This window comes from Macaca thibetana, chromosome 10, assembly GCF_024542745.1.
Source record: "Macaca thibetana thibetana isolate TM-01 chromosome 10, ASM2454274v1, whole genome shotgun sequence".
In the NCBI taxonomy this organism is placed as follows: Eukaryota; Metazoa; Chordata; class Mammalia; order Primates; family Cercopithecidae; genus Macaca; species Macaca thibetana.
The window spans coordinates 36,256,726-36,284,147 of record NC_065587.1 but is presented as its reverse complement, the minus strand read 5'-3'; the positions used below and the strand labels follow the sequence as shown (position 1 = coordinate 36,284,147).

The 27,422-nt window shown below is 62.0% G+C and overlaps 3 protein-coding genes across 3 annotated transcripts; 1 reads left to right on the top strand and 2 right to left on the bottom strand.

Moving 5' to 3' along the window:
- On the bottom strand, positions 1-8,352 carry PTK6 (protein tyrosine kinase 6). The gene is made up of 8 exons (XM_050746467.1): positions 8,095-8,352; positions 6,324-6,445; positions 5,564-5,727; positions 4,963-5,116; positions 4,027-4,188; positions 1,169-1,350; positions 545-698; positions 1-188 (listed from the first exon to the last, which is right to left on the bottom strand). The coding sequence occupies exons 1-8, from the start codon at positions 8,322-8,324 to the stop codon at positions 1-3; spliced, it is 1,356 nt and encodes a 451-aa protein (XP_050602424.1). The 5' UTR covers positions 8,325-8,352.
- Positions 8,353-11,735: 3,383 nt separating this feature from the next.
- On the bottom strand, positions 11,736-18,212 carry SRMS (src-related kinase lacking C-terminal regulatory tyrosine and N-terminal myristylation sites). The gene is made up of 8 exons (XM_050746490.1): positions 17,857-18,212; positions 15,142-15,263; positions 14,227-14,393; positions 13,361-13,502; positions 13,084-13,242; positions 12,382-12,563; positions 12,132-12,288; positions 11,736-11,943 (listed from the first exon to the last, which is right to left on the bottom strand). The coding sequence occupies exons 1-8, from the start codon at positions 18,210-18,212 to the stop codon at positions 11,750-11,752; spliced, it is 1,479 nt and encodes a 492-aa protein (XP_050602447.1). The 3' UTR covers positions 11,736-11,749.
- Positions 18,213-25,771: 7,559 nt separating this feature from the next.
- FNDC11 (fibronectin type III domain containing 11) lies at positions 25,772-27,369 on the top strand. The gene has a single exon (XM_050746480.1). It carries the CDS (start codon positions 26,306-26,308, stop codon positions 27,275-27,277), a length of 972 nt encoding a protein of 323 aa, XP_050602437.1. The 5' UTR covers positions 25,772-26,305; the 3' UTR covers positions 27,278-27,369.
- Positions 27,370-27,422: the final 53 nt, after the last annotated feature.

The window sequence follows — 27,422 nt, the reverse complement described above, 5'->3', positions numbered from 1 at the left end:
TCAGGTCGGGTTCTCGTAGCTGGTGAAGCTGGAAAGCCTCTCCCGAAGGGCCTTGAAGCAGGGTCTCTGCTCAGGGTCCCTGCACCAGCATGTCAGCATCAGCTTGTGCACGCTAGGCGGGCACTCCAGAGGGCAGGGCATGCGGTAGCCGGCATCCACCCTCAGGAAGGCCTCGTGGTTGGACATGCCTGCGGCCGACAGGGATGAGAAGAGCTGGGGCCCACCTGTCCACCTTCCCCAGGAAGCCATACCAGCCACCCACTGCACCTCCCTGGGGCCTTCCCCGCAGCCTCAGCGGCCGTGCCTTGGCGCCACCCAGCACATTGTCCGCTGCTAACACCTCCCTCTGGATGGGGCTCCAACGGGCAGCTCCAGGCACTGGTCTGGGTGCTCAGAGAATGGTGCAGGTGTGGAGTTCAGGCGATGGCTGGCGGCGGAGGGCCCTGCAGCCCGTGGGGGAAGCACCCGCCACCATCCCTGCCGGCCACCCAGGACCTTCCCCACTCTGTCTCCCACGCCCAGTCAGGGACACTGGGGGCAGTACCTGGGTAGGGCACCTGACCCCTGCTGAAAATCTCGTGCAGGAGAACCCCAAAGGACCACACGTCGGATTTGGTGGAGTAATGGCCTCGGGAGAGTGCTTCGGGGGCCGTCCACTTGTAGGGGATGTTGCGGTCATGGGAGAGGTAGACGTCCTCCTGCAATCAGGCTGCGCTGAGTGGGCCGCGGGGGACTGCCTGTGCCCTGCCCCCGAAGCATGACGGGCACAGTGGCCACACTGCCCCAGCACGCACGCACGGCCGCTGCAGCTAAGACCACGCCAGGGCCTGACCACCTTCAGGAGCCCAGCTTCCCCTGGGATTCCAGGTGCATGGGGATGAGAAGGCCTGGGGTCAGGGAACTGGGAGGCTCCCAGGCCATCAGAGGGGCCCAGGGCTGGGCCAGTGAACGAGGCAGCGGTTGCGTGGTGGGCCCTGCTGTGTGCGCCATTCGGAATGGGGTCCGCGCCATTCGTAATGGGGTCCCCACCGGACTCACGGTGGCTTCCCACCTCCCTGCTCAGCCTGGGCTCCCGAGGGCAGAGGCCACATCCTGCTCCCAGCCGAGTCCCCAGCTCCACACACAGGAAGCCCCCGAGCCTTCCGGCCACGCCCTCCGAGGGCCCTACCTTGATGAGCCTGGCTAGCCCAAAGTCCCCAACTTTGCAGAGAGTGTTTTCCCCGACAAGGATGTTCCTGGCGGCCAGGTCCCGGTGGATGTAATTCTGAGACTCCAGGTAACACATGCCCTCAGCCACCTGCCAGGCGATGTCCAGCAGCTCCGAAACGGGCAGGACTTTCTTGTCAGAATCTGCAGAGGGGAGGGGAGCCTGGGGTCAGCTGAGCCAGCTGCGGTAGGGACGGGGTGGGGAGGCTGGGCTGTGTCTCATCTGCCTCCAGGCTCTGCGGCCTCAGAGGAGGGGCCGGGGCAAAGGGCAGCTGGCCTGGTTGAAAATTAGAACTGCAGGTCAGCCACCGCCCTTGTGGAAGGCAACTGTGTGTCAAGAACCAAGGAGCAAGCCAGGTGTGGAGGCTCACGCCTGTAATCCCAGCACTTTGGGAGGCTGAGGCGGGTGGATCACGAGGTCAGGAGGTTGAGACCATCCTGGTGAACACGGTGAAACTCCATCTGTACTAAAAATACAAAAAATGAGCCGGGCGTGGTGGTGGCGCCTGTAGTCCCATCTACTCGGGAGGCTGAGGCGGGAGAATGGTGTGAACCTGGGAGGCGGAGCTTGCAGTGAGCCGAGACCGCGCCACTGCACTCCAGCCTGGATGATAGAGTGAGTCTCAGAAAAAAAAAAAAAAAAAAAAAGAACCAAGGAGTGGTTCCTAGTGGCCTAGCCCAGCGATTTCCTTTCTGGAAGTTTGCTATGACGCGGGAGAAGCTCGACGCGGAAGGACCAGCGAAGAAGCTCATGACTGCGTGATGTAGGCGGCGGGAACTTGAGCAGGATAATGGCTGAGTGACAGCAGCATGCGGCCTGGTGGTGCCTGTTAACCCCCCGTTCCATCCCGGAGGACCCTGAAGGGCGTGGGGACTGTCTGAGATGATCACGGAGCCTTTCACTCAGAGCTCAAACGTGAGTGGCGCCTCAATGTAGCTCTCCTCAGACACACACGGCATTTTTCCTCCACCACAACGTTCCCTCCCATTCTTTTTTTTTTTTTTTTTTTTTTTTTTTTTTTTTTTTTTTTTTTGAGGCGGAGTCTCGCTGTGTTGCCCAGGCTGGAGTGCAGTGGCCGGATCTCAGCTCACTGCAAGCTCTGCCTCCCGGGTTTTTACGCCATTCTCCTGCCTCAGCCTCCCGAGTAGCCGGGACTACAGGCGCCCGCCACCTCGCCCGGCTAGTTTTTTGTATTTTTTAGTAGAGACGGGGTTTCACCGTGTTAGCCAGGATGGTCTCGAACTCCTGACCTCGTGATCCGCCCGTCTCGGCCTCCCAAAGTGCTGGGATTACAGGCTTGAGCCACCGCGCCCGGCAACGTTCCCTCCCATTCTAACATCGGAATCCAAACTGCGTCTTCACGCACGGGCATCTCAATTCCCTGCAGCGATTGTCTTTGATTTTGGTGATAAAGGAAATAATGGAACTTACAGACGGTGAAGTCTTTGAGCCAATGTGATCTGTGTGTGTGTGTGTGTGTCTGCGTGTGTCTGTGTGTGTGTCCGTGTGTGTGTGTGTGTGCGTGTGTCCGTGTGTGTGTGTGTGTGTGTCCGTGTGTGTGTGTGTGTGCCTGGTGTGTCTGTGTGTGTGTGTGTCTGTGTGTGTGTGTGTCCGTGTGTGTGTGTGTGTGTCCGTGTGTGTGTGTGTGTGCCTGGTGTGTCTGTGTGTGTGTGTGTCTGTGTGTGTGTGTCTGTGTGTCTGTGTGTGTGTGTGTGTCTGTGTGTGTCTGTGTGTGCCTGGTGTGTCCATGTGATCTGTGTCTGTGTGTCTGTGTGTGTGTCCGTGTGATCTGTGTGTCTTGTTTGTGTGTCTGTGTGTGCATGTGTGTGCATGTGTGTCTGTGTCTGCATGTGTGTCTGTGTGTGTGCGTGTCTGTGTGCATGTGTGTCTGTGTGTGTGCGTGTGTCTGTGTCTGTGTGCACGTGTGTCTGTGTGTGTGCATGTGTCTGTGTCTGTGTGCACGTGTGTCTGTGTGTGCTGTGTGTGTGTGTGTGTGTGTGTGTCTGTGTCTGTGTGCATGTGTGTGTGTGTGTGTGTGTGCGTGTGTCTGTGTCTGTGTGCATGTGTGTGTGTGTGTGTGCGTGTGTCTGTGTCTGTGTGCATGTGTGTCTGTGTGTGCGTGTGTCTGTGTCTGTGTGCATGTGTGTGTGTGTGTGTGCGTGTGTCTGTGTCTGTGTGCATGTGTGTGTGTGTGTGTGCGTGTGTCTGTGTCTGTGTGCATGTGTGTCTGTGTGCGTGTGTCTGTGTCTGTGTGCATGTGTGTGTGTGTGTGTGTGCGTGTGTCTGTGTCTGTGTGCATGTGTGTCTGTGTGTGCGTGTGTCTGTGTCTGTGTGCATGTGTGTGTGTGTGCGTGTGTCTGTGTCTGTGTGCATGTGTGTGTGTGCGTGTGTCTGTGTCTGTGTGCATGTGTGTCTGTGTGCGTGTGTCTGTGTCTGTGTGCATGTGTGTCTGTGTGTGTGCGTGTGTCTGTGTCTGTGTGCATGTGTGTCTGTGTGTGTGCGTGTGTCTGTGTCTGTGTGCATGTGTGTCTGTGTGTGTGCGTGTGTCTGTGTCTGTGTGCATGTGTGTCTGTGTGTGTGCATGTGTCTCTGTGTGTGTGTGCGTTTGTCTATGTGTCTGCGTGTGTGTGTCTGTGTGTGTCTGTGTGTGTGTGTGCATGTGTCTCTGTGTGTGTGTGCGTTTGTCTATGTGTCTGCGTGTGTGTGTCTGTGTGTGTCTGTGTGTGTGTGTGTGCGTGCAGACGTGGGGGTGTGTGTGCACTTTATTTCCTCGTGCACCCCCTTTACCTCCAGCGAGAGCCCCGGCCCGTGCCACTCACCACGAAGCAGCTCCAGCAGGCTGCCCTTGACCATGAGCTCCGTGATGATGTACACAGGGTCCCCCACGGACACCACGGCGTACAGTGCCAGGATGTGTTTGTGCCGCAGCTTCTTCATGGCCTGGATCTCCGACTGCAGCGTCTGCTGGTGCAGGAGGTTGTCTGCGGGGATGGGTGGCCTTGGCAGGTGCAGCCCCTGACCCTCCCCTGGCCCCAAGGAAGAGGCCAAGGCAAGGCTCTGCCCACACACTCAGCAGCTGTGCAGAACACCGGACCTCCTGCCCCCGACAGGGCACCTGGCTCCTGAGGCCACAAAATGGCGGACACAGCCGGCCCCACAAGCCGCCAGCCTGGCGTACCCATGGGGCCGTGGTGGCCCCCCAATGTCTTCCTGCGCCCGGCCCAGACCTCTGACGTGGAGGCCAGACCTCTGCTGGGGCCCAGGCAATTTCCAGGGAAGCTTTTCTTTTTGAGAGGGTGTCTCGCTCTGTCGCCCAGGCTGGAGTGCAGTGGCCGGATCTCGGCTCACTGCAAGCTCCGCCTCCCGGGTTCACGCCATTCTCCTGCCTCAGCCTCCCGAGTAGCTGGGATTACAGGCGCCCGCCACCTCGCCCGGCTAGTTTTTTTGTATTTTTAATAGAGACAGGGTTTCCCCATGTTGGCCAGGCTGGTCTCAAACTCCTGACCTCATGATTTGCCCACCTCGGCCTCCCAAAGTGCTGGGATTACAGGTGTGAGCCACTGTGCCAGGCCTGAAATTTTCTTTTACAATAAATGTATTTAGGTAAAAACAGGTGCAGTTGAAAGGGAACCACTCCTGCATGGGTGCTGTGGGTGCTGCGTGGGGCTCGAGGCCGGAGGTCCCTGTTGGCGGGGCGGGAGGGTGGCCCAGGGCGGGCACGGGGCCACACAGAGCCCTGACCGGGGCTCACTCACCTCGAGAAATCACCTTAATGGCCACCTGGACCCGGTCTTTCCAGAGCCCCTCGAAGACCTCCCCAAAGTAGCCAGACCCCAGCTTCCTGCAGAGCGTGAACTCCTCCCTCGGCCTCTCCCAGTCATCCCAGTGGGGCAGGGGCTCAGGCTCATGCTGGAGGGAGAGTCGGGGACACAGGGCAGGGGCTCATCCTTCAGGAACTGCCAGTCTGAAGCCAGCGCAGGGAGCCTGGATTTAGCCTCAGATTTAGGGCCACGTTCAGCTTGGGTTGGGGGTTTCTGAGTGTCTGACACGAGGCTGGACTCTCCCGGTGGCTGCCCCAAGCCCAGCACAAAACACCCGGAGAAACTGAAGCCAGGACCCTGCAGAGTGCAGCTGGCCTCTCCGAGAGTGGCCAGGCCCAGGGGTGGTCTCCTGGCCCCACCCCCAACTCAGGCAAACACCTGTGTTCTGTAGAACCACGGGCTTGTCTCCAGCCGGCCACAGCTCAGTGAGTCAGAACCCCTCCCATGCTGCCTGGCCAACCTCTCCCAGTAGGAAATGCCAGCCTGTGACCCCCCAGCCTGACCCTGTACGACCAAGTCAGGGCGGAGCGGCTACCTTCCGGCAGGGCGCGGCCAGCCGCAGGCCGTGGGACAGGCTCTGGGCCCTGTGGTAGTTCACAAGCTCGGACAGGCTGGGGAAGGACACCGCCTCGTTCAGGTGCAGCTGGCCCCCGGCTCGCCACCAGATCTTGTAGTGCCGCACAGCCTGCGCGTCCCGCACTGGGAGGGAGAGCGTGAGCGGTGTCACCACCCCGCTCCAACGCCTCCCTGCGCGTCCCCAGCCCTGCTGGCCACACCTGCTCAGAGCTTCTGGGTCCCCATAGTTGCTGTTGGTGCTTCCTCAGTACCCACCCCTGCGTCCCCTCTCTTGAAACAGCTCCCTCCTGCCCTGCCTGCTCTGGCCAAGCTCTCTGGCCCCTCCTGCCCCCGTGCCAGGCAGCCCATGGCCTCTGCCTGGATAGCAGCTGCCTGAAATCCCAGCCACACTGAGATCCTCAGGGGCAGGAATGGGGTTTCTTCGCGCCTCGTGCACCCCGGACTCAGGGTCTCATGCTGGACCAGGTTCCCACAGGTGCCAGGACCTCCCATGAGTGCCTCAGGCAGGGCTGGCCGGAGAAGCCCCTGCCCTCCCAGGGAGGGGCCCTGCCCCACGACCGCCCCAGGCCCCAGGGAGGAGCGGGCCAGGTGGGCGGAGGGGATGGGGGCTCCCTGGAGAGGAGCCCATGTCCCCAGTCACAGCCCGAGGGAGCCGGTTCACCACGTGGATGGGAGGGCTTAGAGCAAGGAGCCCCCGCAGGCTCGGAGGCTGGCCGCACCCGACAGGACGTAGTTGGCGCCTGGCTTCTCGCTGACCCTGATCAGGAAGGTGCCGGCGGCGTTACCCTCGGCCTGCAGCCGACGCACAGCTTCTGAGCGGGAGATGCAGCCAAAGAACCACCTGCAGGGGAGGAGTAGTCTGAGCCCGCGCGGACCTGGGCCCACCCCACGTGGACCCCCCGCGGGCCCCAGTCTGCCCACCTGGAACCACAGCCACCCTTGCCTGCCACCTCAAGCTCCCAGCCCTGACCACAGCTGCTATTGGGAGCTGTCGCTGACCCAGACGCCCTGAATGTCCCAAATGGCCAGGACAGGCCCCTGAGGACCCAGCGGGGGGAGGGGCAGGCTTGACCACACCCTGCCCTGAGAGGCCCGTGTCTAAGGGTCAGAGCCTAGGGTGGAGTTGGGGAGGGCACCTGAGCAGTAGGGCTGCCCAGAGCTGCCTGCACACACACCCACGTGTGACACGTACACACATGCACTCACACAGTTGCATACCCCCACACATGCGCATGGTTCACCCGCACACCTGAACACACACACACACATGCATGCGGGCTACCCCCACACAGGCACACAGTTCACCTGCACACCGAACACACACACACGCATGCGGGCTCACTTGCCCACAGTCACACACACACACAGTCACTCACACACACGAACTCCCGGCTGCAGGGTGTGGGCCAGCCCTGGACTGTGGACTTCCAGGTGGAGCTCACAGAAGCTCCAGGTGACCTGTGCCCAGCCCTTTGTGTCTCTGACTCCCTCGGGCCACTGGAACACGGACCCCACATGAAGACCACCGCCCAGCATGGAACCCCTGGGGTCTACCCCCTCCGCTTCTGCACAGCTGGGAGCACTGCCCCACTCACCCCTCCAATCACCTGGCCTCCTTCCCACTCCTCACCTGGGCGAGTTCTCCGGGCCTCAGGGTCTTTGCATCTGGGAGCTGACCAGCCTCTGGCCAGACCCTATCCCTGCACCCCTGCTCCCTAACGAGGTGGTGGGTCTGAATGTGACACAGGGGTCTCCACCATGGGCCCCTGCCCAATGGCCTCTTTACAGCCTCCCCTGCTTGTTGCTTGGGTCCCCCAGGAATTAACCCTACACAGCCCGTGATTCATGCACGCACACAGTAGGTACCCAATCAATGATGAGAAAAGCGGGATCTCAGGAGTGTGAGTCGTAGAAACCCCTCCCCCAGACCCTCCCCAGCCTGAGCTCCGAGCAGCCATGGAAGCCGAGGCCGGACCACACCAGCTGCCGTCTGGTTCCTCGCAGGGCACAACAGGCAGGAAGCTTGCCTGGCAGCCCGCCCTCTCCCCTACCTAGCTCGTGTGTCTGGTTCTGGCAGTTTGGAAACTGAGCAAGCTTCGTTCCCCCAAAGGCCCTGGAACGCCCCAACAGACCTTGTCACTGGCCACCGGACCCCTAGAAGTCCACCCTGGACCTCTGTCCTCCCTGGGTCCTGGCAGAGCAGTGTCCACCACCGAGCTGTGACAAGGATGAGCCCAAGGGAGGGGCCATGCCCTCTGAGCCCCCTGCTCCAACTCCTGTAGCGACAGTCCTGTGGGCACTCCCAGGTGCCAGCACATGGGACCTGGAGCGAGGACCAAGCGGGATGCCCAGCCTGGACTTCGGGGTACAGGAAGATGGAGCCGGGGTCCCACCTTCCTGGGCCTCCCTGGGGCCAGCCCAGAGCCCTGTCCCTCCCTTGTGCCTAGAGGGTGGCCTGCGCCAAAGCTCCCAGGAGCTCAGGACACGCACGGTTCCGACTCCACGGTCTCCCTCTCGGCCAGGTAGCTGTGGGGCACATAGCCCTGGGCCACGGCCCCACCCGCCTCGTCCAGCAGCGTGGCCCACCACCACTGCTCCTCCTTCCTGGCCACGTGGAAGACGTCCCCTGCTCGGAAGCTCAGCTCCTCATCCGTCCGGGCCTTGAAGTCCCAGAGGCCCACATACTTGGGGCCCAGGTGAGCCTGGTCCCGGGACACCATGGCTGGCGCAGTGGCAGGACCAGGCTGTGGCCCAGCTGGAGCACCTAGGGCTGGGCGTGGCAGGCAGGCGGTCCCACTTCCTCGTGACAGGCAGGGAAGCAGCCACCCCAGCACCCACAGGCGCTCGAGAGCACCCCAGCTCCTCCTGAGGGCCCAGCCGGCCCCACGAGTCCTCACGCCCCCTGGGGCCCATCTGGGCACTTAGTGCCCCCACCACGGGAACCTGCTGGGCAAGCAGCCACAGGGCCAGCCTGAGAACAGGAGAGGGAGGGAGGAGTACTCCCCAGCTGGGGCTTCTCGGGGGTCCAACCTGTGGACACTCAGGCACTCAGGGAACCCAAGAGCCCCCTTGGGAATGAGCCTTGCAGCCTGAGGGCAGGACGGTGAGGGCTGCAGGTGCTGCCTCCCAACCCTCAGAGCTATGGGGGCACAGGTGGGGGCTTCTCTCCCCACTTCTGGAAGCTTCTCCTCCACCCGTTGGTGCCTCCCCTCACCCAGCCCCAGACTCCACCCCTGAGCACGGGGCCCAATGCCAGGAGCTGCTGTGGGCGGGCATCCTGAGAGCCGCCTCGTGGGCAGGCCCGCCCTCGGGTAAGGGCCAAGCGGGGAAGAGGGATTGGAGTCAGGACGGTGACAGCTGTGTGGGTCGGCCAGGAGGACTTCCCAGAAGAGGAGGGCCCGAGGGTTTTGGGGATCCCTGGGGGGGCAGGGCCAGGGGCACCCGCAGCTGAAGAAACGGGCATTGCCTTCCTCCACACGGACGCCAGGGGGCAGGGAAGGACCGTGAGTGTGGCCTGGAGGCGCCCACAGCGCTGGGGCCCGGGGCGCAGCTCCCTCCCAGGCAGCTCCTCCAGCCTCCAGCCTCTGCCGCCTCCTGCCCAGCCCCATGACCCTTGCTCCCTTCCAGCTCACCTCCCCTCTCCCCACCCATGCCTGAGTGAGCCCTGGCGTGACCCCCACCTGCACCCAAAGGCCGCCTCCCCCCAGCCCCTGAGACTCAAGACACCCCCTCCCCAGGAGCCCCTGCCCGCCCCACCCTCCCGCTGACCCTCCTGTGTCCACCAGGGGCTCCAACGCAGGGGCCTGGATCGGCAGCCTCAGGGGGCAGGAAGGGGTGAGGAGGGAAATTCAAAGTCTGCAAGGAATGGCAGGGAAAGTCCTAAACTCTGCGTATTTGAACTTTTATTTTTATTGCAAAGAGAAATAATGGAACCTTCCGCTCATTGTTTGGAGATTAAGAACAATAATTATTTAACAGGTTCATAGATTTCAGAGCAGCCCAGCTCAGGGCTGACCAACGTAGGGAGGGGCAGCGGGGTGCTGGGCTGGGCAGTGTCCCTCAGGCCCTGCCAGCTCTGCCGGGGGTCGGTCAGGAGAGATGCAGGGGGAGGGGTGGAGGTGGGGCATGCCAGAGGAGGGCGCTGGGGCATCTGCCCAGGCAGCGTCCCTCAGAGCCCACCAGCTCTGCCACCACCCCGGTGTCCTCGAGCCTTGGGCCTCTGGGCCGTGAGTCTGTGTCCAGGAAGCCTCGAGTGTCCCTGAGTTCGGATGTGCAGGACGTTCAGTCTAAGCCACACCAGGAGGCAGGAACGTCCCTGGCCCCTCCCCGATATCCAGGAGCACCAAACTTGTTCAGCTGGTGGCTGGTGAGATGCCTGGGAGGGCACGGATGCCACAGACACACCTGGTCCCCTTAATCCCAGTGGCGGCCACAGAAAGCACAGAGAGCAAGGCCTTCTGTGCCAGAGGAGCCCCCAGGCTGCGGCGCTGGGGACATGCCAAAATCAGAAGCTCAGCTCAAGGCCTCAGTGGGCCCAGGTACCAGAGCCAGCCCTTCCCCTAGGTTCTCCCACGCAGATGGAACTGGGCAGCTGGCCAGGGTCCCAAACGGCTCAGAGAAAGCCTCTGGCCCCCACCATCTGCAGGGGTTCTGGTTCCTGCTGCTTCCCTCTGCTTGGCCTTGTTCTTCCTGCTCACGGGCCCCAGGAAGTCCCTGGACTGCCTCCGTTCTCTGAGCCTCCGAGTGGCCTCTTCCCTCCCCGGGGCCACTGACCTTTGCGCATGGGAGTCTCATCTCTTAGCTCCCTCCCGAGTCAGGCTTTGGCCTGTGGACAGTGGCCATCAGCGCATTGGCTCGGCAGGTGCAAAGCTGACCCTAACTCTAGGGAACAAGGAACTCAGTCGGGCCTGAACTTGTCTCCAAACTTTCTGTCCCCGAAAGCCTTCTGGGGCACAGCTGCCAACCTGGGCTCCCAGGAGGGTGGGGGGCAGGGTCTCCGGGGACCCCAAACAGACCCCGCCGGCCCCCTTGCTTCTGATTTCACAAAGACCTGAGCAGAGGCTTCCCTGAGCCAGACATGGGGTGAGCGAGGGCCGACCCTGCACATCCCTGCCCCCTCCTGCCTCGGTGGCCCCCGAGCACTCACACCCAGAGGCTTCCTGAGCCAGCTGCTGCCCAGCACACCACGGCATCTACCTCTGACCCCCCGACCAACCCTGCCTGATCCTGAACAGCCAGAAGACTCCAAGTCCCCCAGGGCCCAACCTGAGGCCCCTGGAAATAGCCTCCAAGGGCAGCTCCCAGGCCACCAAGCCTCCCGGCCCGCCGATCCTGTGCCCCCTGGAACCCGCCCAGGGAGATGGAATTGGCAGCTCAGGCAGCTCCCGCCAATGCCCTTGGGGTTCACACTGTCTGGGCAGCGTGATGTCCTGGGCTGGGGGTCTGGGCCGCACAGGGGCCGCTCCAACCTGCATTTTCTAGCCACGTGGACTCCCGTGCTCCAGCTCCTGGGTCTGCGTTTGGGGGCTGAGCCTGTGTGTGATGTGAGCCTGTGCACGTGTCTGCATGGGTCAGTCGCAGCTTACTGAGTGCCAGGTGCATGAGTGGGTCTGTGCACAGGCCGCCAGCGTGTCTGTGAGGGGCAGGTGATGGTGCCTCCCCGTGCCTACACACCACGCACCCAGTGGGGTCAACACCGTGGTCTGCCCGGGAGCCAGCACTGGTCACTTCCACAAACCCAAGCTGGGACTGGGGAGAGAACTGGGCCTTTGGCTCTTGACCCTGGGAGGGAGTCCAGGGGACCCGGACAAGAGACACGCTGGGCTCGGGTTCCCCGCCTAGAGCCTCCAAGGCTTCTCCCCACCTTCCTGTGCTGTTTTCTCTCTTGAGACGCCAGGGACACGTGTCACACTGCACAGAGAACGTGAGCCCTCCACCGTCTGCACATGTTTGCCTGGTGCACAAACACGTGTGCACGCCAGGACCTGAGGCCCACGGCCACGTGTCTGCCTGGTGCACAAATGCATGTGCACGCTGGTGCCTGAGGCCCACAGCCAGAGGCTCCTCGGTCCGGCCGACCAGCATCCCTTCGAGTGGACGCTCTGCAGGGAGGAGGGGCTGGCCTGGTGGAGCCCGGAGCCCTGAGTCACGTGAGGACTCGGGGAAGGCATCTGTGGATGGCGTGCAGCTTCTCCCACAGCGTGGCGAAGGAGGGCCGTTCCTCGGGGCTGCTTCTCCAGCACTCCAGCATGAGCACGTAGACCTCCGCCGGGCAGGCAGCCGGGCGCGGCAGCCGGTACCCTCGCATGATCTGCTGCAGCGTCTCGTGGTTGGTCATGCCTGGGAGGCGTGGGGCAAGAGCTGCCTTGATTCTGCCTGGGGATCCCAATGGAGGCCTCCCACAGCCCCCCGTGTCACCTGCCTGCCCTTGGCCAGACCCTCCAATCCCCTGCTAACAGCGTCCAGGCCCGGGGCCAGTAACTCCTGGGCAGAGCCTGCCTCCTCCCCACGGCTGCCTGGGGATGCACCTTCGTAGGGACACTGGCCATAGGTGAAAACCTCATACAGCAGGACACCGAAGGACCAGACGTCCGACTTCTGGGAGAAGACACGATAACTGGCCGCCTCAGGTGCTGTCCACTTCACCGGGATCTTGGAGCCGCTGCTCGGGGAGTAGATGTCGTCCTGGGGGCAGGGAAGGCCCCTGGTAGGACAGGTGGACTGGGGCCCCCCTCACCCACCCCCTCGAGCAGTCAGGGGCCCAGAGCCTCCGCTGACCTTGAGCAGCCGGGCCAGGCCAAAGTCAGCCACCTTGCAAGCCAGGCCATCGTCCACAAGCACGTTCCTGGCAGCCAAGTCCCGATGCACAATGCGCTGCCCCTCCAGGTAGTTCATGCCCTCAGCCACCTGGCAGGCAAAGCCCAGGAGCGGCGGCAGACGCAGGGCCCGGCCCTCGGGGCCTGCAGGAGACAGCGCAGGGCCTTTCACGGCGCAGGGCCAACAGCCAGAGAGGCCAGCGTCCACCCACGTCACCTTTCCCCATGCCTCAGCCTCCTCATCTCTAAGACGTGATGAGGATGGCGTGGCCGGCTAAGGCTGCAGGAAGCCCCGAGTGAGACAGGGGGAGGGTGCTGTACTCACCACGGTGACCTGGCAGCCAGCCCAGGCCCCTAATAAAGACCGGGGCAGAGAAGAGCCAGAGGCTGGGCTGGGTCCACATCCCATCAGACCAAGGCTGATGACCCAGATGGGACCGCACTCCCCCAGCCCCAGCCCCGGAACCACAAGGCTCTGGCTTGGCCCAGACCTGGCCCCAGCCCTCTGTTGGCTGGAGACCAGACAGGGATGGGATCTGGAGCCGGGGCCACCTGCTCCCGGTAGAGAGGCCCAGTTCACCTCGGGACCCCGGCAGGTTCAGCTCTGCCTGGGAGGGAAGGGGCGGCCGCAGGCGCGGCCATGTGGCAGCAGGGAGGGACTCACTGCCCAGGAAGACCTGCAGGTTTCCCTTGCGCATGAGCTCCGTGACGATATACACAGGCTCCCCGCCTGAGCACACCGCGTGCAGCCGGATGAGCCGCTCGTGCCGCAGGCCCTTCAGCGTCTGGATCTCCTTGGCGAGGTCAGCGAGCTTCATGTCGGCTGCGAGACAGGGTATGGCTCCAGGATTGGCCCACGCCACGGACATCACTGCCCCAGGGCTTGAGGGTTGGACAGCGGGTGTGGGGCCCGGCCGTGGCGCAGGATCTCGGGGCCTCACCTGACTTGATGACCTTGATCGCCACGGGCAGGGAGCCCAGCCACAGGCCTTCCCACACCTCCCCAAAGTAGCCTTCACCCAGCTTCCTCCCAAGGGCAAATTCGGAGTGTGGTCGCTCCCACGCATCCTGCCGCGGGGCCTTCTGAAAAGCAGGGAGCTCAGTGCCCTGCCCGCTCCCCCCAGGAAGTGTGGGCAGGGAGGCTGGTCAGCATGGGCCCCTGTGCTCTGTCCCAGGCAGAGCCCCCACACCAGGCCTCCAGCGGGCACCCCCGTCCCCAGCACACACTCACCCCACCCTGGCCGGGACAAAGGGGAGTGGGTGCTGGACTTGGAGGCCTGGCCCAGCCCTGCGGGATCTCATTGCTCTGGGGGCCTAAGTGGCACCTTTGCTCCAGCCGGATATCCGTCTACACATGCTCATTACTGCTGCTGGCCGGGCTGTCATTATGAGACCAGAGAAACCAGATTGCTGCCCTGGCCCTCAGCAGGGTGGCTCACATCGGGGACAGTCCCCGGGATCCAGCAGCTCCAGCCCAGGTGCAGCATCTTGTGATCTGCGTCTCCTCCCACAGCTTCCACCCTTGGGGCCTGGGGCAGCCTTGAGTGCCTTCCCCAAACTGGCCCCACCCTCCTGGCTGCTCCCTGCAGAGCCGGGCACTGCTACAGCTCTCCTCTCCTGACTCCCAGACCCCCAGGAATCCCAACAGCCCTCGGAGACACCAGCAAAGAGCAGCATGTGCAGGGGCCGCTGGGATGCCCCATGTTCCCAGGCCTGAGCAGGGGCTTTGAGACGGGGTAGGGAGGAGCACCTAGAACAGGGCCAGGCCTCAGGCCAGTGTGGGGCAGCTTGGCAGGCATAGGCCCACCTGACGCACGCAGGGCTGCAGCAGGGGGTTCTGGATCAGCTTCCAGTTGGCCTTGTAGTAGGTGAGCAGCTCCTCCAGGCCAGGAAAGAGCCGTCCCTTCTGCAGGTAGAGGCTGCCATCGGCTGCCATGGAGACCCGGTAGTGGCAGACCTTGGCCTGGGCCCGGACTAGGAAGGGTTCAGAGATGGAGACTCCTGCCTCGGCTGCCAGCTGCCCCGACCCTCTCACCCCAGAGGATGCTGGCCACAACCCACCTAAGGGGTCTGGCTCAGACCTAGCTGTGTGGAGGAGGCAGTGTGGGCAGCCATAGGCTGGGGCGGGGCAGCGAGAGGGGTCCAGGTTGGAGCTTTTCTGCTGACAGTGTGTGCAGAGTAGGCACTTAATAAATACTTGTAGAATGAATGAGTCCATGATTCAGTGAATGAATGAAGGAATAAGGAAGGAAAGAAGGAAAAAGTGAATGAGTGAATGAATAAGCAAATGAATGAAAGAATAAGCCAGTGAACAAATCAGTGAATAAATGAGTGAATGAGTGAATGAATGAATGAGTGAATTAGTGAGTGAGGAGTGAATGAACAAGCAAATGAGTGGATGAATGAGTGAATTAATGAGTGAGTGAGGAGTGAATGAACGATGAATGAATGAGTGAATGAGTGAGTGAATTAGTGAGTGAGGAATGAATGAACAAGTGAATGAGTGATGTTATAAATGAGTGAGTGGATGAATGACGGATGAATGAATGAATGAATGAATGGGTAAGTGAGCAAATGCAGGAGGTGACCGGCATATCTGCTGTTGGGCCCTCAGTGGCGCGGGGTGTGATTCAGGACCCGGCACTGCCTAGAGACCAACTGCCCCAAGGTCAAGAGCACTGGCCTGGTGGGGGACAGAGGCAGGAGGGGCCGCCCCAGGTACCTGACAGTGAGTAGCCCCCGAGGCTGCTCTCGCTGGGCCAGATGAGGAAGGCTCCCGGTGCGTTGGGTGGGGAGAGGAGCAGCTGCTGTGCCTGGGTCCGGCTGACTCCACTGAAGTACCAGCTGAAAACGGCAGGTGCAGCGTCACCTTGCAGGCCCCTCAGCCAGTGGCCCCACATGCTCTCCTCCATGCTGGTGGCAGGGCTGAGCCCAGTGGTCCCACTGCCTCTCAGGGAGAAGGTCCACCCTGTGGCAGGGCTGGAGTCCCAGCTCAAGGTCTGCACTGCCTCAGCCCCCATCCTCCTGCTCAGCCCTGAGCGTCCTCACCTTGGCCGTGGGCTCTCTGTTAGCCCTGCTGGGCATGACCTCCAGTTTCCTGTTCATAGTGACCACCAGCTCCAGCCACAGGTTAACAGTCAGCCCTGGCCATAGGCCACAGGCCTCCAAACTCGGCTTCGCTGAGCCCCTGCGCGGACACGGAGCCGACGGCCTGATGAGCTGCCCGGAAGCACTGTTGGGCTGTTGGTGTGGTCGTACAGGGCCACAGGTGCCACCTGGCTAGGCACAGCCCACCTGCCTCAGGCAGTTGGTTAGTGGGGATGGCCCATGCAGAGCTCTGTCCTGAGGAGGCGGCCTAAGCCAGGCTGGGCAGGAGATCAGGAGGGGCAGCCAATGGGCGGCTGCAGGGGGGTTGCTGGGTGAACATTCAAAGCATCCTGCACCCTATTTTGAAGAGTTGTGCCCAGTACAGGATGGCCCCAAGCCCACTGGCCTCTGTCCACACAGACCCCCCCCTCCGAAAAGCCAGGTGGAGGTGAGACCACTCTGAACATGGTGGCACGGTGGCTGGGAGCTCCCAGGCACCCACTCCTCAGATGTCCAAACACGAGGAGCCCACACCGGGTGTCAGGAGAGGGGCCTGCTGGGGCTCCCCTGTCCAGGTGGGTCACCCACCAGGTCACATCTACTCACTCCAGAGGCATGCTTGGAAGGAAGATAGAAATGCTCCCAGCCCCACCTCGACTACATATCTCTGCTTCCGAAGGCCAAGGCAGGGACTCCACACCTGACTCAGCTTCCCACCCTGGAGCTTCCTGGGACCCAGGGAGGGATACCTGCCACTCCCCCGCCCCAGGGCACACCCTGTAAGCACCAGAAGGAGGAAGCAGAGTGAGCCGGGTGTCAGGGTGGGGCTGAAACCACCCGAGGAGCGGGACTAGGAGAGGACCCAAGGCGGGCCTCAGAGTCAACACAAGATTCGGGGCTGGGGTACAGCCGTGCCATCCTGGGCAGACGTGGCTGCTGGAACTGGGCAAGATGGAGGACAGTCTGGCACCCCTGCCCCGGGGACCTGGGGGGCAATGGGGGCAGCAGGAACAGAAACCGGCATGGCCAGGGCCATGGGGCTGGGCTGAGGTTGAAAGGAATGAAGATGGAGAAGAAGAGCTGTGGGACCAGGGACTGGGAGGCGGCGGCCTGAGACGCTGGCTCCATGGATGCTCTGTCAGCCAGGGGCCCTGCCTTCTGGGGTCTGCTGGCAGGGAGACGCAACCCTCTCACGTGTGAAGGGACTCAGGCCCCTCCTGGCACTGCGGAGCGTGGGCATGAGACACAGGCGTTTCCCCGACACATCGCCAGCCCCTCTGACACCCATATCAGGGCTTGGAGGTCGGAGGTGGGCCCCTGTGTGGTTGCTGAGATGCAGGGGGTGTGCCTGAGGTCTCCCCTGGGGCGTGGGGCCAGGTGTCTGGAGCTAATGACACCTGAGTGTGGTTAGCCTTTTACTCTCCAGCCTAGGCAAATAGTCATTAGCTAATGACACCTGAGCGTGGTTAGCCTTTTACTCTCCAGCCTAGGCAAATAGTCATTAGCTTTGCCTATGGACAGCACTGCTCTGCCCCAAGCCCTGCCCTCCAGGAACAGCTGAAGGGATCTGCCGTCCACGCCTGCGGTGACTGTGAACCCGTTCCCATCACAATGGCCGCTTGCCCCCCAACCACTGCTCAGGGCAAGCGAGGCAGGTGTGCGGTGAGGCCTGGGGCCTCTCAGAAGACACCTTCCCATGACTCTGGCTTCACCCACCCCATGCAACCCTCAGGACGATGTGTGAGTGCCAAGGGTCCCCCAGGAGGCTGGAAGTGGCCCTGAGCAAGGCTGACCCGGAGGTCTCCAGGGCTCAGGCCTGGCCCAGCTGGACACAGGACCAAGGAAGCTGCTCAGAGCAGCTGCACTGGGCATCTGGACTAGGTGCCTCTGCAGCCCCTGCTCACCTGCCCTCACCCAGAGCTCCTGGAGCATGAGCCCCTATGTCATCTGGTGCCTCCCAGCCCCCAGCCCCTGCCCTCCAAGGAGTGGCCACTCCATGAACACTCCATGAACACTGGACTCCCTGTGTGAGGGCGGGAGGGCCTGGCCAGCCAGGCAGGGTCCTGGAGGAACCGCCCGCTGGGTGCTGGGCTGGTGCAGCTGGTGTCCCCTGGACCTGACTAGGCCTGTGGAGCCTCCTCTCCCTCTTGGCAGCACACAGCAGACTCTGCTGTTCTCCTACCCTACCTGCCGGCCCGGGGCTCATCAACTGCCCCTGAATGAATGCAGGGATGAACGAATGAATGAACAGATAGCCACTGACATGCCATTTCAAACTCAAACTCCTGCCGTTTTCCAGACTCCCCAGACTAGGGCGAGGCAGGCTCTGACTCCAGGTCGAGGTACTCACGGTTGGTCTGAGAGCGTCTCGGGAGAAGCCTTGGCCACATGAGTGATGGGCACGAGCCCGGCCCTGGGCTGGCCCGAGAGCCTGCGGGCGAAGATGTAGCCGCCCCCCTCCTCGAGGGCGCAGAGCCTGTCCCCGCGGCGGACACTCAGCTCCTCCCCGCGCCGCGCCGCGAAGTCGTAGAGCGCAAGGAAGAGCTGCGGGAAGGGGCTGCAGGGCTCCGCGGGGAGCGCGGGCACTGGGTCGGCGCCGGGGTCCGTGGACCCGGGGGTGCCGTGGTCCGGCTCGCCGCCCGCAGGCCAGATCTTGTCCCAGAAGAAGGACAGGAAGGCCAGCCGCCTCCTGAGGAAGGGCTCCATCCCCCCGGGTCACGGCGCTGGGCCGGGGGCCATGGGAGCCCACGAGCGCGGAGGAGGAACTGGCGGGGCCGGTGGGACCCGGTGTCCAGCGCTCCCTGCACCGGCCGTGGGGCGACAGGGGACCCCGGCCCTGTGGTCACTCAGAGGTCCCCTGGATCCAGGAGGCACACCGTTCCCACCGGCGTCCGGGCTGGCGTTCGGGCTGGGTGGGGCGCAGGGCGGACCCCCTGCCTCAGACACACCGACAGCCCCTCCTATTCGATCTCCTTGGCTTCTGGAGTGCACAGTCCCCTCCCCGAACGGAGGGCAGAGGGCAGCTTCGGCTGGGGCGGGGGTGGGGGCGGGGGCTGGCTCCAGGAGGGGCCTAGGAGGGTGGGGTGGGCGGGGCCAGCCTCTTTCCTGCCCTCTGCAAGGCCCAGGCAGGCGGAGTGGCTCTGCCCACCGAAGCCCGGCCCACGCCCAAGGGCACCACAGTCCATCAGCCACCATGCCCGCGGAGAAGTGGGGGGTCCACGGAAGGGTGTTGCTGTTCAGTACCTGCAGTGGTTGCCAAGCTTGAGCTGCCCTTAGGTGAAAAGTGCTTACTTAAATGTTGGCCAGATATTTTAACATCATTAACCCTGCACCAGGCGCTGAGCCTCCGGCCTCTACAATGAAGGCCAACGACAGGCGAGTGAGGGGGCTGTCAGCACCCCAGCTTTCATGCAGTAAAACGAGATGCTGATTGCGGGGAGCTCGGCCGCAGGCCAGGCTGGGGTGGGGTCCTGAGTGGGGGTGGGGTGGGGGCCCATCTGCAGTCTCTTGCTCCTCTCGCAGGCCTCCCCGCAGCAGCCCCTGCAGCACCTGGGTGGCCTTCATGGAGCCTCACACCCCTTCCCCACATCTCACACACATCAATGCCCACACTTCATGCGTGGGTTGAACACATCCCTCCAACAGGCATGACCAGTGTCCAGCCAATGACAAGACCCTCTCGCACCTGCCTGTCCTGGAGCCACAGATGGGCTTCTCGGCAGTCTCACGTCTGGGGACTGGTGTGTGCACTGTGGGGTGGCAGTGACACCCGTGGCCTGGCTCTCAGGGCACCCCAGCGGCCAAGCTGTGTCCGAGCTGACGGCCTGGAGCCAGCAGGAGCCCTGGGAGGCTGGACATTGCCAGGCTAAAGGCAGGCTCTGCCCCAGAGAGGTGTCCTGCTGGGAGCGGGGGAGGGTGTTCAAAAATGTGGATAATTGTAAATACTAAATTGGGGGTGGCCTTTGAGGGGCCCCAGCATCTTCTCCTCCCTTCCCCAGCGCCGTCTCCTCCCCTCCCCGGGCGCCTTCTCCTCCCATCACACATGCAGGTGGGGTTTTTGCCCACCAGTTTCTTTTCTCTTTTTTTTGAGATGGAGTCTCTCTCTGTTGCCCAGGCTGGAGTGCAGTGGCGCGATCTCGGCTTACTGCAAGCTCCGCCTCCCGGGTTCACACCATTCTCCTGCCTCAGCCTCCAGAGTAGCTGGAACTACAGGTGCCCGCCACCACGCCCGGCTAGTTTTTTGTATTTTTTAGTAGAGACGGGGTTTCACCGTGTTAGCCAGGATGGTCTCGATCTCCTGACCTTGTGATCCGCCCGTCTTGGCCTCCCAAAGTGCTGGGATTACAGGCTTGAGCCACCATGCCCGGCCCAGTTTCTTTTCTTTTACGTTTTTTTTTTTTTTGAAACAGGGTCTCACTCTGTCGCCCAGGCTGCAGTGCAGTGGCACCATCACGCCTCACTGCAGCCTCGATCTCCTGGGCTCAAGCTATCCTCCTGCCGGACTACAGGTGTGAGCCACCATGCCCAGATAAATTTTTTATTATTTGTAGAGATGGGATCTCACTATGTTGCCCATGCTGGTTTTGAACTCTTGGCCTCAAGCGATCCTCCTGTCTCCCACAGTGCTGGGACTACAGGCGTGGCCACCAGCTCTCCTAAATCCCCCCCAGGACGTGACTCCTCCCTCCTAGAACACCAAGGCCGCAGAGCCCCAGGGAGGCCTCCTCAGGCTGTGGAAGGCTCCTGTGCTCACCACACTGGGGTCAGGTGTTCAGGGCACTGAATGCAGATTCCTTCCAGACACTCCCTGTCCCTTAGAGCCACGGGATTGTGGCATAGGACTCAGCACATTCCATGCCCAGCCGGAGCCAGAGGCAGGCCTGGCTGTCAGGGTTAGGGCCCCACTGGGCCTCTGCCCAGGCATGTCTCACCCCCACTACCCCACCGGCCCACAGATCAGCTCCCCACGTCCGCCCCATCTCCCCCTCCTTGCACCTGCTGCCCTTGCACTGCACACATGCCATGGTGAGCGCGGTCGGCAAGCAGCCAAGGCCAGCCCCATCCAGCTCCTCCCCGGTGGTCCTCAGAATCCCCGGCCCCGCAGGCCCAGCTACCCTGTCCCACTGCCCTCCAAGCTGTGCCCGCCCATCCACCCCTTCCTCACCTCACCCACCAGGTGCAACACAGCCCAGTGTAGGGCCCCTGCCAGGTGTCCGTGTCAGCAGCTCCTTCCCTCCCTGCTGTGCCCTCACCCATGACTCACCTCCTCCCTCAGCCCTAACTGGATGGGTGGCACAGAGGGGAGTGAGGAAAGGGGCCTGGGCACAGGATCACTCTGGACGGGGTCAGGAGACTGGGGCTTGGCCAGGTGAGGCGGCTCACTCCTGTAATACCAGCATTTGCGGAGGCCAAGCAGGAGGATCGCTTGAGCCCAAGGGTTCAAGACCAGCCTGGGCAACATAGTGAGACTCCCATCTCTATTTTTTAAAAAAAGAAGAGGCTGGGCACGGGCACACCTGTAATCCCAGTACTTTAGGAGGCCAAGAAGGGTGCATCACCTGAGGTCAGGAGTTCAAGACCAGCCTAGGCAACTATGGTGAAACCCCGTCTCCACTAAAACACAAAAATTAGGCATGATGGTGGGCACCTGTAATCCCAGCTACTTGGGAGGCTGAGACGGAAGAATCACTTGAATCTGGGAGATGGTGGTTGCAGTCAGCTGAGATTGTGGTGCCACTACACTCCTGCCTCGGCAGCTGAGCAAGGCTCCGTCCCCCCCCAAAAAAAAGACCAGGGCTGGAATCCTGCTGTCAGACTCACTGGCCACATGACCTTGGGCACACAGTGCTGAACCTCCCTGTGCCTCAGTTTCCCCATCTGTAAGAGCACTGAGCTTACAACAGCAGTGAGGATACAGACAGGAAGATGGGGTGCACGCCCTTCCTAGCGTTTAGATGGAGGCTGGTGGCAGGAGCTCTGCCACTTCAGGCCACCCCCACCCAGGTTTATGCATCTGAAGGGTACAGCTCTGAGGGTCTCAGCAGTCAGGGTGCACTCTCTCCCTGATGACTGGCCCCACTATCCCCAGCCTTCACCATCCTCAGGGCCCAGGGAAGCTGTGTCCACCAGGGACAACAGACCCAAAGTGTTCACTGCCCATGCCCTGGTGGCCACAAACAGGGTTGAGCAAGACTAAGCACGAACTGGCCCCTGGTGCCCAGCAGTGAACAGGAGTGACCATTGGCTCTGCATGGAGAGGACTATGCGGAGCCCAAGAAGCCAGTCCCAAGGCTGCATACTGAAAGCCTGCACTGACAGGACCTTCTTGAAACGACCAGACAGAGCCAGAGAGATGAGTGGTTGCAGGGCTAGGGAGGGGTGGGAGGGAGCAGCGTGGCCATAAAGAACATGTCGGGGTCTCATGGGGGTGGCACTGTCCTGCGTCTGTATCGGTTCAAGGTCCTGGCGTGACTGTGCACTGCAGTCTTGCAAGATGCTACCACTGGGGACGCTGGGTAGAGGGTAACAGGACCTCTGTGTTTCTTCCTACAACTGCAGGTAAATCTACAATTATCTTAAAACTAAAATTTAACTTTATTATTATTATGATTTTTGAGACAGGTCTCTGTCTTACTGCACCCAGACTGGAGTGCAGTGGCACAATCTCGGCTCACTGCAATCTCCACCTCCTGGGTTCAAGCGATTCTCCTGCCTCAGCCTCCCGAGTAGCTGGGACTACAGGCATGCGCCACCATGCCCAGCTAATTTTTGTATTGTTAGTAGAGACTGGGTCTCACTCACTATGTTGGCCAGGCTGGTCTCGAACTCCTGACCTCAGGTGATCTGCTTGCCTCAGCCTCCCAAAGTGCTGGGATTATAGGCGCGAGTCATTGCGCCCAGCCATTATTATTCTTTTTAGAGACAGGGTCTCCCTCTGTTACCAGGCTGGAGTGCAGTGGCACCATCTTGGCTCACTGCAGCCTAGTCTTCCCAGGCTCAGGTGATCCTCCAGCCTCAGCCTTCCAAGTAGCTGAGACCACAGGTGCACACCACCACACCCAGCTAATTTTTCAAGTTATTTGTAGAGACAGGGGTCTCCCTATATTGCCCAGGCTGGTCTCAAACTTCTGGCCTCAAGGGATCCTCTCACTTCGGCCTCTCAAAGTTCTGGGATTATGGACCTGAGCCACCCAGCCTGGCTAAAAGTTTAACTTAAAAAAATTAGATTAGACTGTAATCCCAGCACTTTGGAGGCCGAGATGGGCGGATCACGAGGTCAGGAGATCGAGACCATCCTGGCTAACACGGTGAAACCCCGTCTTTACTAAAAAATACAAAAACCTAGCCGGGCGAGGTGGCGGGCGCCTGTAGTCCCAGCTACTCGGGAAGGCAGGAAATGGCGTAAACCCGGGATTGCAGTGAGCTGAGATCCGGCCACTGCACTCCAGCCTGGGCCACAGAGCGAGACTCCGTCTCAAAAAAAAAAAAAAAATTAGATTAGAGGCTGGGCGCAGTGGCTCATGCCTGTAATCCCAGCACTTTGGGAGGCCAAGGCGGGCGGATCATGAGGTCAGGAGATCGAGACCATTCTGCCTAACACAGTGAAACCCCGTATCTACTAAAAATACAAAAAAAAATTAGCTGGGCGTGGTGGTGGGCGCCTGTGGTCCCAGCTACTTGGGAGGCTGAGGCAGGAGAATGGCGTGAACCTGGGAGGCGGAGCTTGCAGTGAGCCAAGATCGTGCCACTCACTCCAGCCTGGGTGACAGAGCGAGACTCCGTCTCAAAAAAAAAAATTAGATTAGAAATCAGAAATTGAATGAAAGGGGATAGGGTGGAACCCAGGAGAGAGCAGACATCCAGGACCTGCCTGGCCCCAGAAGAGAAGGGGAGGCTGCTCTGCCCCCACCCTGCTTCTCTGTGAGTGGGCTGCAGGGTGGGGGGTAAGGGGTCTAACTCCTACTGCTTCCCAAGCCTCTGTGTCAGACAGCACCCCCTTCTCCAAACAGCCTGGCTTTGTCCCCTGGAGCCCTAAATAACAACAACAACAACAACAATAGCTGACATTTATTGAGTTCCAGCCCAGGCAGGGAGGGCAAGGCAGAAACAGCACCCAACAGGACTGGGCCCGGGGCTCACACCTGTAATCCTAAAGCATCAGAAAGACCCAGGTGGGAGGATCACTGGAGCCCGGGGGTGGAGACTGCAGCATGGTGACCGAGCAAGACGCTATCTCAAAAAAAAACCACCCACACCCACCCACTTCCTGCCAGGCCTAACCCCTGCGGCCTCCAAGCGCCAAAGGAAAGCTCTTCCGAGGTGGGGTCGCCGGGAGGAGGGGGAAGCTCAAGTTACAGAAGAGCCTGGGAGGGGCTCAAAGACGCCCATCCTGGAAGAGGCCCCAGCACTGACCTCCGTGGGGATGGAGATGAGGAGGATGGAAAGAGTGTCTTCCTCCAGCATCTTCCTGAAGGTGAAGGAGGGGCACCTTGGGGTGTCTGAGATTGTCACCCCCGCAGAACCCCAGGTAGCTGGGGTGTGCTGTGGGGGAAGGGGAGGATCCCAGAGGCCCTGAGCCCAATGGAACGGATACAGACGGGACCAGATGGCCTCAGAGCTCCTCTGTGGGGCTCCCTGGAGCTATGAAGACCCCATTTATCCAGAGTCAGGTCGGGGCCTGAGCTTGGGCGGCCCCAGGTGGGAGACCCCTCGCCCCGTACGGAAGGAGCCCGTGGTGGGAGGAGCCTGTGGTGGGAGGGGCCGTGTGGGGTGAGCCCGTGGTGGGAGGAGCCTGCGCTGGGAGGAGCCTGTGGTGGGAGGGGCGGTTGCGGGATTGGGGGCAGCCTGAGGTGGGAGGAGTCTGAGGTGGGGGGAGCCCGTGGTGGGAGGAGCCTGTGATGGGCGGGGCCTTGCTGGGCGGAGCCACCCCCTCCTCTGCACTGGGTGGTCCGTGTGCCGGGTCACGGGGCCCTGCCTCGCTCCCAGATTCCTCCGAGGGATTCCGAGGAGTGCACTAGGACTGGGGGGTTGAGCAGGAACCCCCTCCCAGTCACCTGAGGCTCTTGCGCCCCGCCGAAAGCCGGGGGTGCGTGGGGACGGGAACCCCACTTGGAGCCTGGCTCTTGGACCAGCCACCCGAGGTGGCCCCCAAGCCGGGGACGCGGGCCCCCAGAAGTCTGGGGCTCCCCAGGAAGCGAAGCGGATGGAAGATTCCTCGGCTCAGGGTCCTGGGTCCCCACGCCCCCCCGGCCCTGGGCAGCAGCGTCACAAAAGCCCCTGGTCCCCAGGGCAACCCGCGGAGCGCGGAGGGAGGCTGGGCTCTGGGAAGTCCGCGCGCGGCTCCGCTTTGGAGGCAGGGCAAGTGGGCGCGGGTCTGGGGCGGCGGCGGGGGCTGGGAAAGGAGGGCTGGGGGTCTCAGGAAGGTAAGGGGCAGGCAGAGCGGCCGGGGAGGTGGGCCCGGGCCAGGGGAGCCTAGGGGAGTGTGGTGGAGGAGGTAGGGTGCGGGCACCTGGTGGTCTCAGGGAAGCGGGCCTGGGACCAGGGGTGTGAAGGAAGCAGCGAGGGGTTCGGAACCGCTTTCCAGGGTTCACGACCAGCCCCTCTGGGTTTTCCACCTGGGCAGCTGCTGGACACTGGAAGACATCTCTGGAACAGAGGCACGATTTCCCTCCAGTGGTGAAACCCGCCCCAGCCTCCAGCCAGAGCAGGGCTTAGGCCTGGCGTCCCGGGGTCCTGCTCTCAGCTGGCACCTCACCCTAGACACACTCCCTGCTGTCCGAGGGTCCTGTTCTCACCCTGCTGCCCCAGGAAGGTCAAGGGTCGTCCGTTTGGGCATGAGGCAAACATGGCTGCACCTACCTGTGTGGCCTTAGGGAACTCACACAACTGCTTAGCTCTCATTTGCGGTTCATCCCAGGCCCTGGTGGCTGTGACAACCTGAGATCTCCAGGGTTGCTGGGAGCCGGGGCAGCAGCCAGGGTGCGGCTTGCTCTCAAGGGAGCTGCGGCAGAGGCTGGGGCCACAGCTGCACTCAGCCGGTGCACCCACAGACAGAGGGTCAGACTCGGCTCAGCACTGGGCTGAAACCCTGGATGAGGGCAAGAACCAAGCGTCTTAGCCTCAGGCTCCGTCTGGGAAATGGAGTGTTGCTTGTGGGGTCCGTGAGCTCACCAGGGACAGGGTCCCGGGTCCACAGGGAGGGCCCACAGCGTAGGAGGAGGGCTGCTCCTCCGGGTCCAGGCCTGGCCGCCCTCCTCCCACGCTGACTGGCCAGCTGGCCTAGCCTTTGGTGAGGCCCGTCTCTGCTCTACGACTGCGGTGAGGCGTAGAGAGTCCCCACGGAGAACCGGAGCGGGAAGATGGCCCACGAGTGTCCCTAAGGGGGGTTCTGGGCTGCTTAGGACCACGCTGTCCCCTCTCCACGGCCCTGAGGGTGCCAGCACCCCCTTTCAGTACCAGGGCTAGGAACTGGGGCCCTTGCCAGGCCACAGGTCAGGGCTGGGGTTTCTGCCCTGGCTGTTCTGGCCAGAAGTCCGCAGTCCTAGCTCTTCCCTGTCCTGTCCCGCAGGCCACTGGTTGTCAGTAGAGGTTTATGCTCCTCAGCATAAACTGTGTCCAGATCTGTAGCCTGCCCATCCAGCCCTCCAGGCAGCCTCTTCCCAGCGAGTTGTGCCCCCGAGGAAGGACAGAGGCCCAGCATGGGGGCAGTGGGCTGAATCCATCCCCCGAGCGTGCCACAGCCCAGGGGAGGCCAGCCCGCCTGGCAGTTGACACCCAGCCCTCCCCCCAGCTCCCGGATAATGAGCTCCCACATGGCAGGCCTGGGCCTAGACAAGATGAAGCTGGGCAATCCCCAGTCCTTCCTGGACCAGGAGGAGGCAGATGACCAGCAGCTGCTGGAGCCAGAGGCATGGAGGACCTACACCGAGCGCCGCAATGCCCTGCGTGAGTTCCTGACTTCGGACCTGAGCCCGCACCTGCTCAAGCGCCACCACGCCCGCATGCAGCTGCTGCGTAAGTGCTCCTACTACATCGAGGTCCTGCCCAAGCACCTCGCCCTGGGCGACCAGAACCCGTTGGTGCTGCCCAGCGCCGTGTTCCAGCTCATCGACCCCTGGAAGTTCCAGCGCATGAAGAAGGTGGGCACAGCTCAGACCAAGATCCAGCTCCTGCTGCTCGGGGACCTGCTGGAGCAGCTGGACCATGGCCGTGCTGAGCTGGACGCCCTGCTCCAGTCGCCGGACCCACGGCCCTTCCTGGCCGACTGGGCGCTGGTGGAGCGGCGGCTGGCGGACGTGTCGGCCGTCATGGACAGCTTCCTGACCATGATGGTGCCCGGACGGCTGCACGTCAAACACCGCCTGGTGTCTGATGTCAGTGCCGCCAAGATCCCGCACATCTGGCTCATGCTGAGCACCAAGATGCCCGTCATGTTTGACAGAAAAGAGTCGGCGGCCCACCAGGACTGGGCCCGGCTTCGCTGGTTCGTCACCATCCAGCCGGCCGCCTCGGAGCAGTACGAGCTGCGCTTCAGGCTGCTGGACCCGCGGACGCAGCAGGAGTGCGCCCAGTGTGGCGTCATCCCCGTGGCTGCCTGCACCTTCGACGTCCGAAACCTGCTGCCCAACCGTTCCTACAAGTTCACCATCAAGAGGGCCGAGACCTCCACGCTGGTGTACGAGCCCTGGAGGGACAGCCTCACCCTGCAGACCAAGCCGGGGCCCCTGGAGGGGCCCACCCTCAGCCACTCTGTCCGAGAGATGATTTTCTAATATTTATCCACTAATAAAGAGGAGTGTAAATGCACATACGGAATTAAAGACACAAACCTATTTATGTTTTAAAGGCAGCAGCCACTAGTGTTTTTCCTGGCTCAAAACATGCCAAGCCCCAGGCCAGACCTCCCACGACAGCTGA

Coding starts and splice junctions, on each gene's coding strand:
- PTK6 (XM_050746467.1), bottom strand. CDS start 8,324: ATGGTGTCCCGGGACCAGGCTCACCTGGGCCCCAAGTATGTGGGCCTC. Junction 5,728..6,323: donor CGCCAACTACGTCCTGTCGG/GTGCGGCCAGCC, acceptor TCTCCCTCCCAG/TGCGGGACGCGCAGGCTGTG. Junction 4,189..4,962: donor CATTAAGGTGATTTCTCGAG/GTGAGTGAGCCC, acceptor CCATCCCCGCAG/ACAACCTCCTGCACCAGCAG.
- SRMS (XM_050746490.1), bottom strand. CDS start 18,212: ATGGAGCCCTTCCTCAGGAGGCGGCTGGCCTTCCTGTCCTTCTTCTGG. Junction 15,264..17,856: donor GAGACGCTCTCAGACCAACC/GTGAGTACCTCG, acceptor TGCCGTTTTCAG/CTGGTACTTCAGTGGAGTCA. Junction 13,503..14,226: donor TGCAGCCCTGCGTGCGTCAG/GTGGGCCTATGC, acceptor CCTGCTTTTCAG/AAGGCCCCGCGGCAGGATGC.
- FNDC11 (XM_050746480.1), top strand. CDS start 26,306: ATGAGCTCCCACATGGCAGGCCTGGGCCTAGACAAGATGAAGCTGGGC.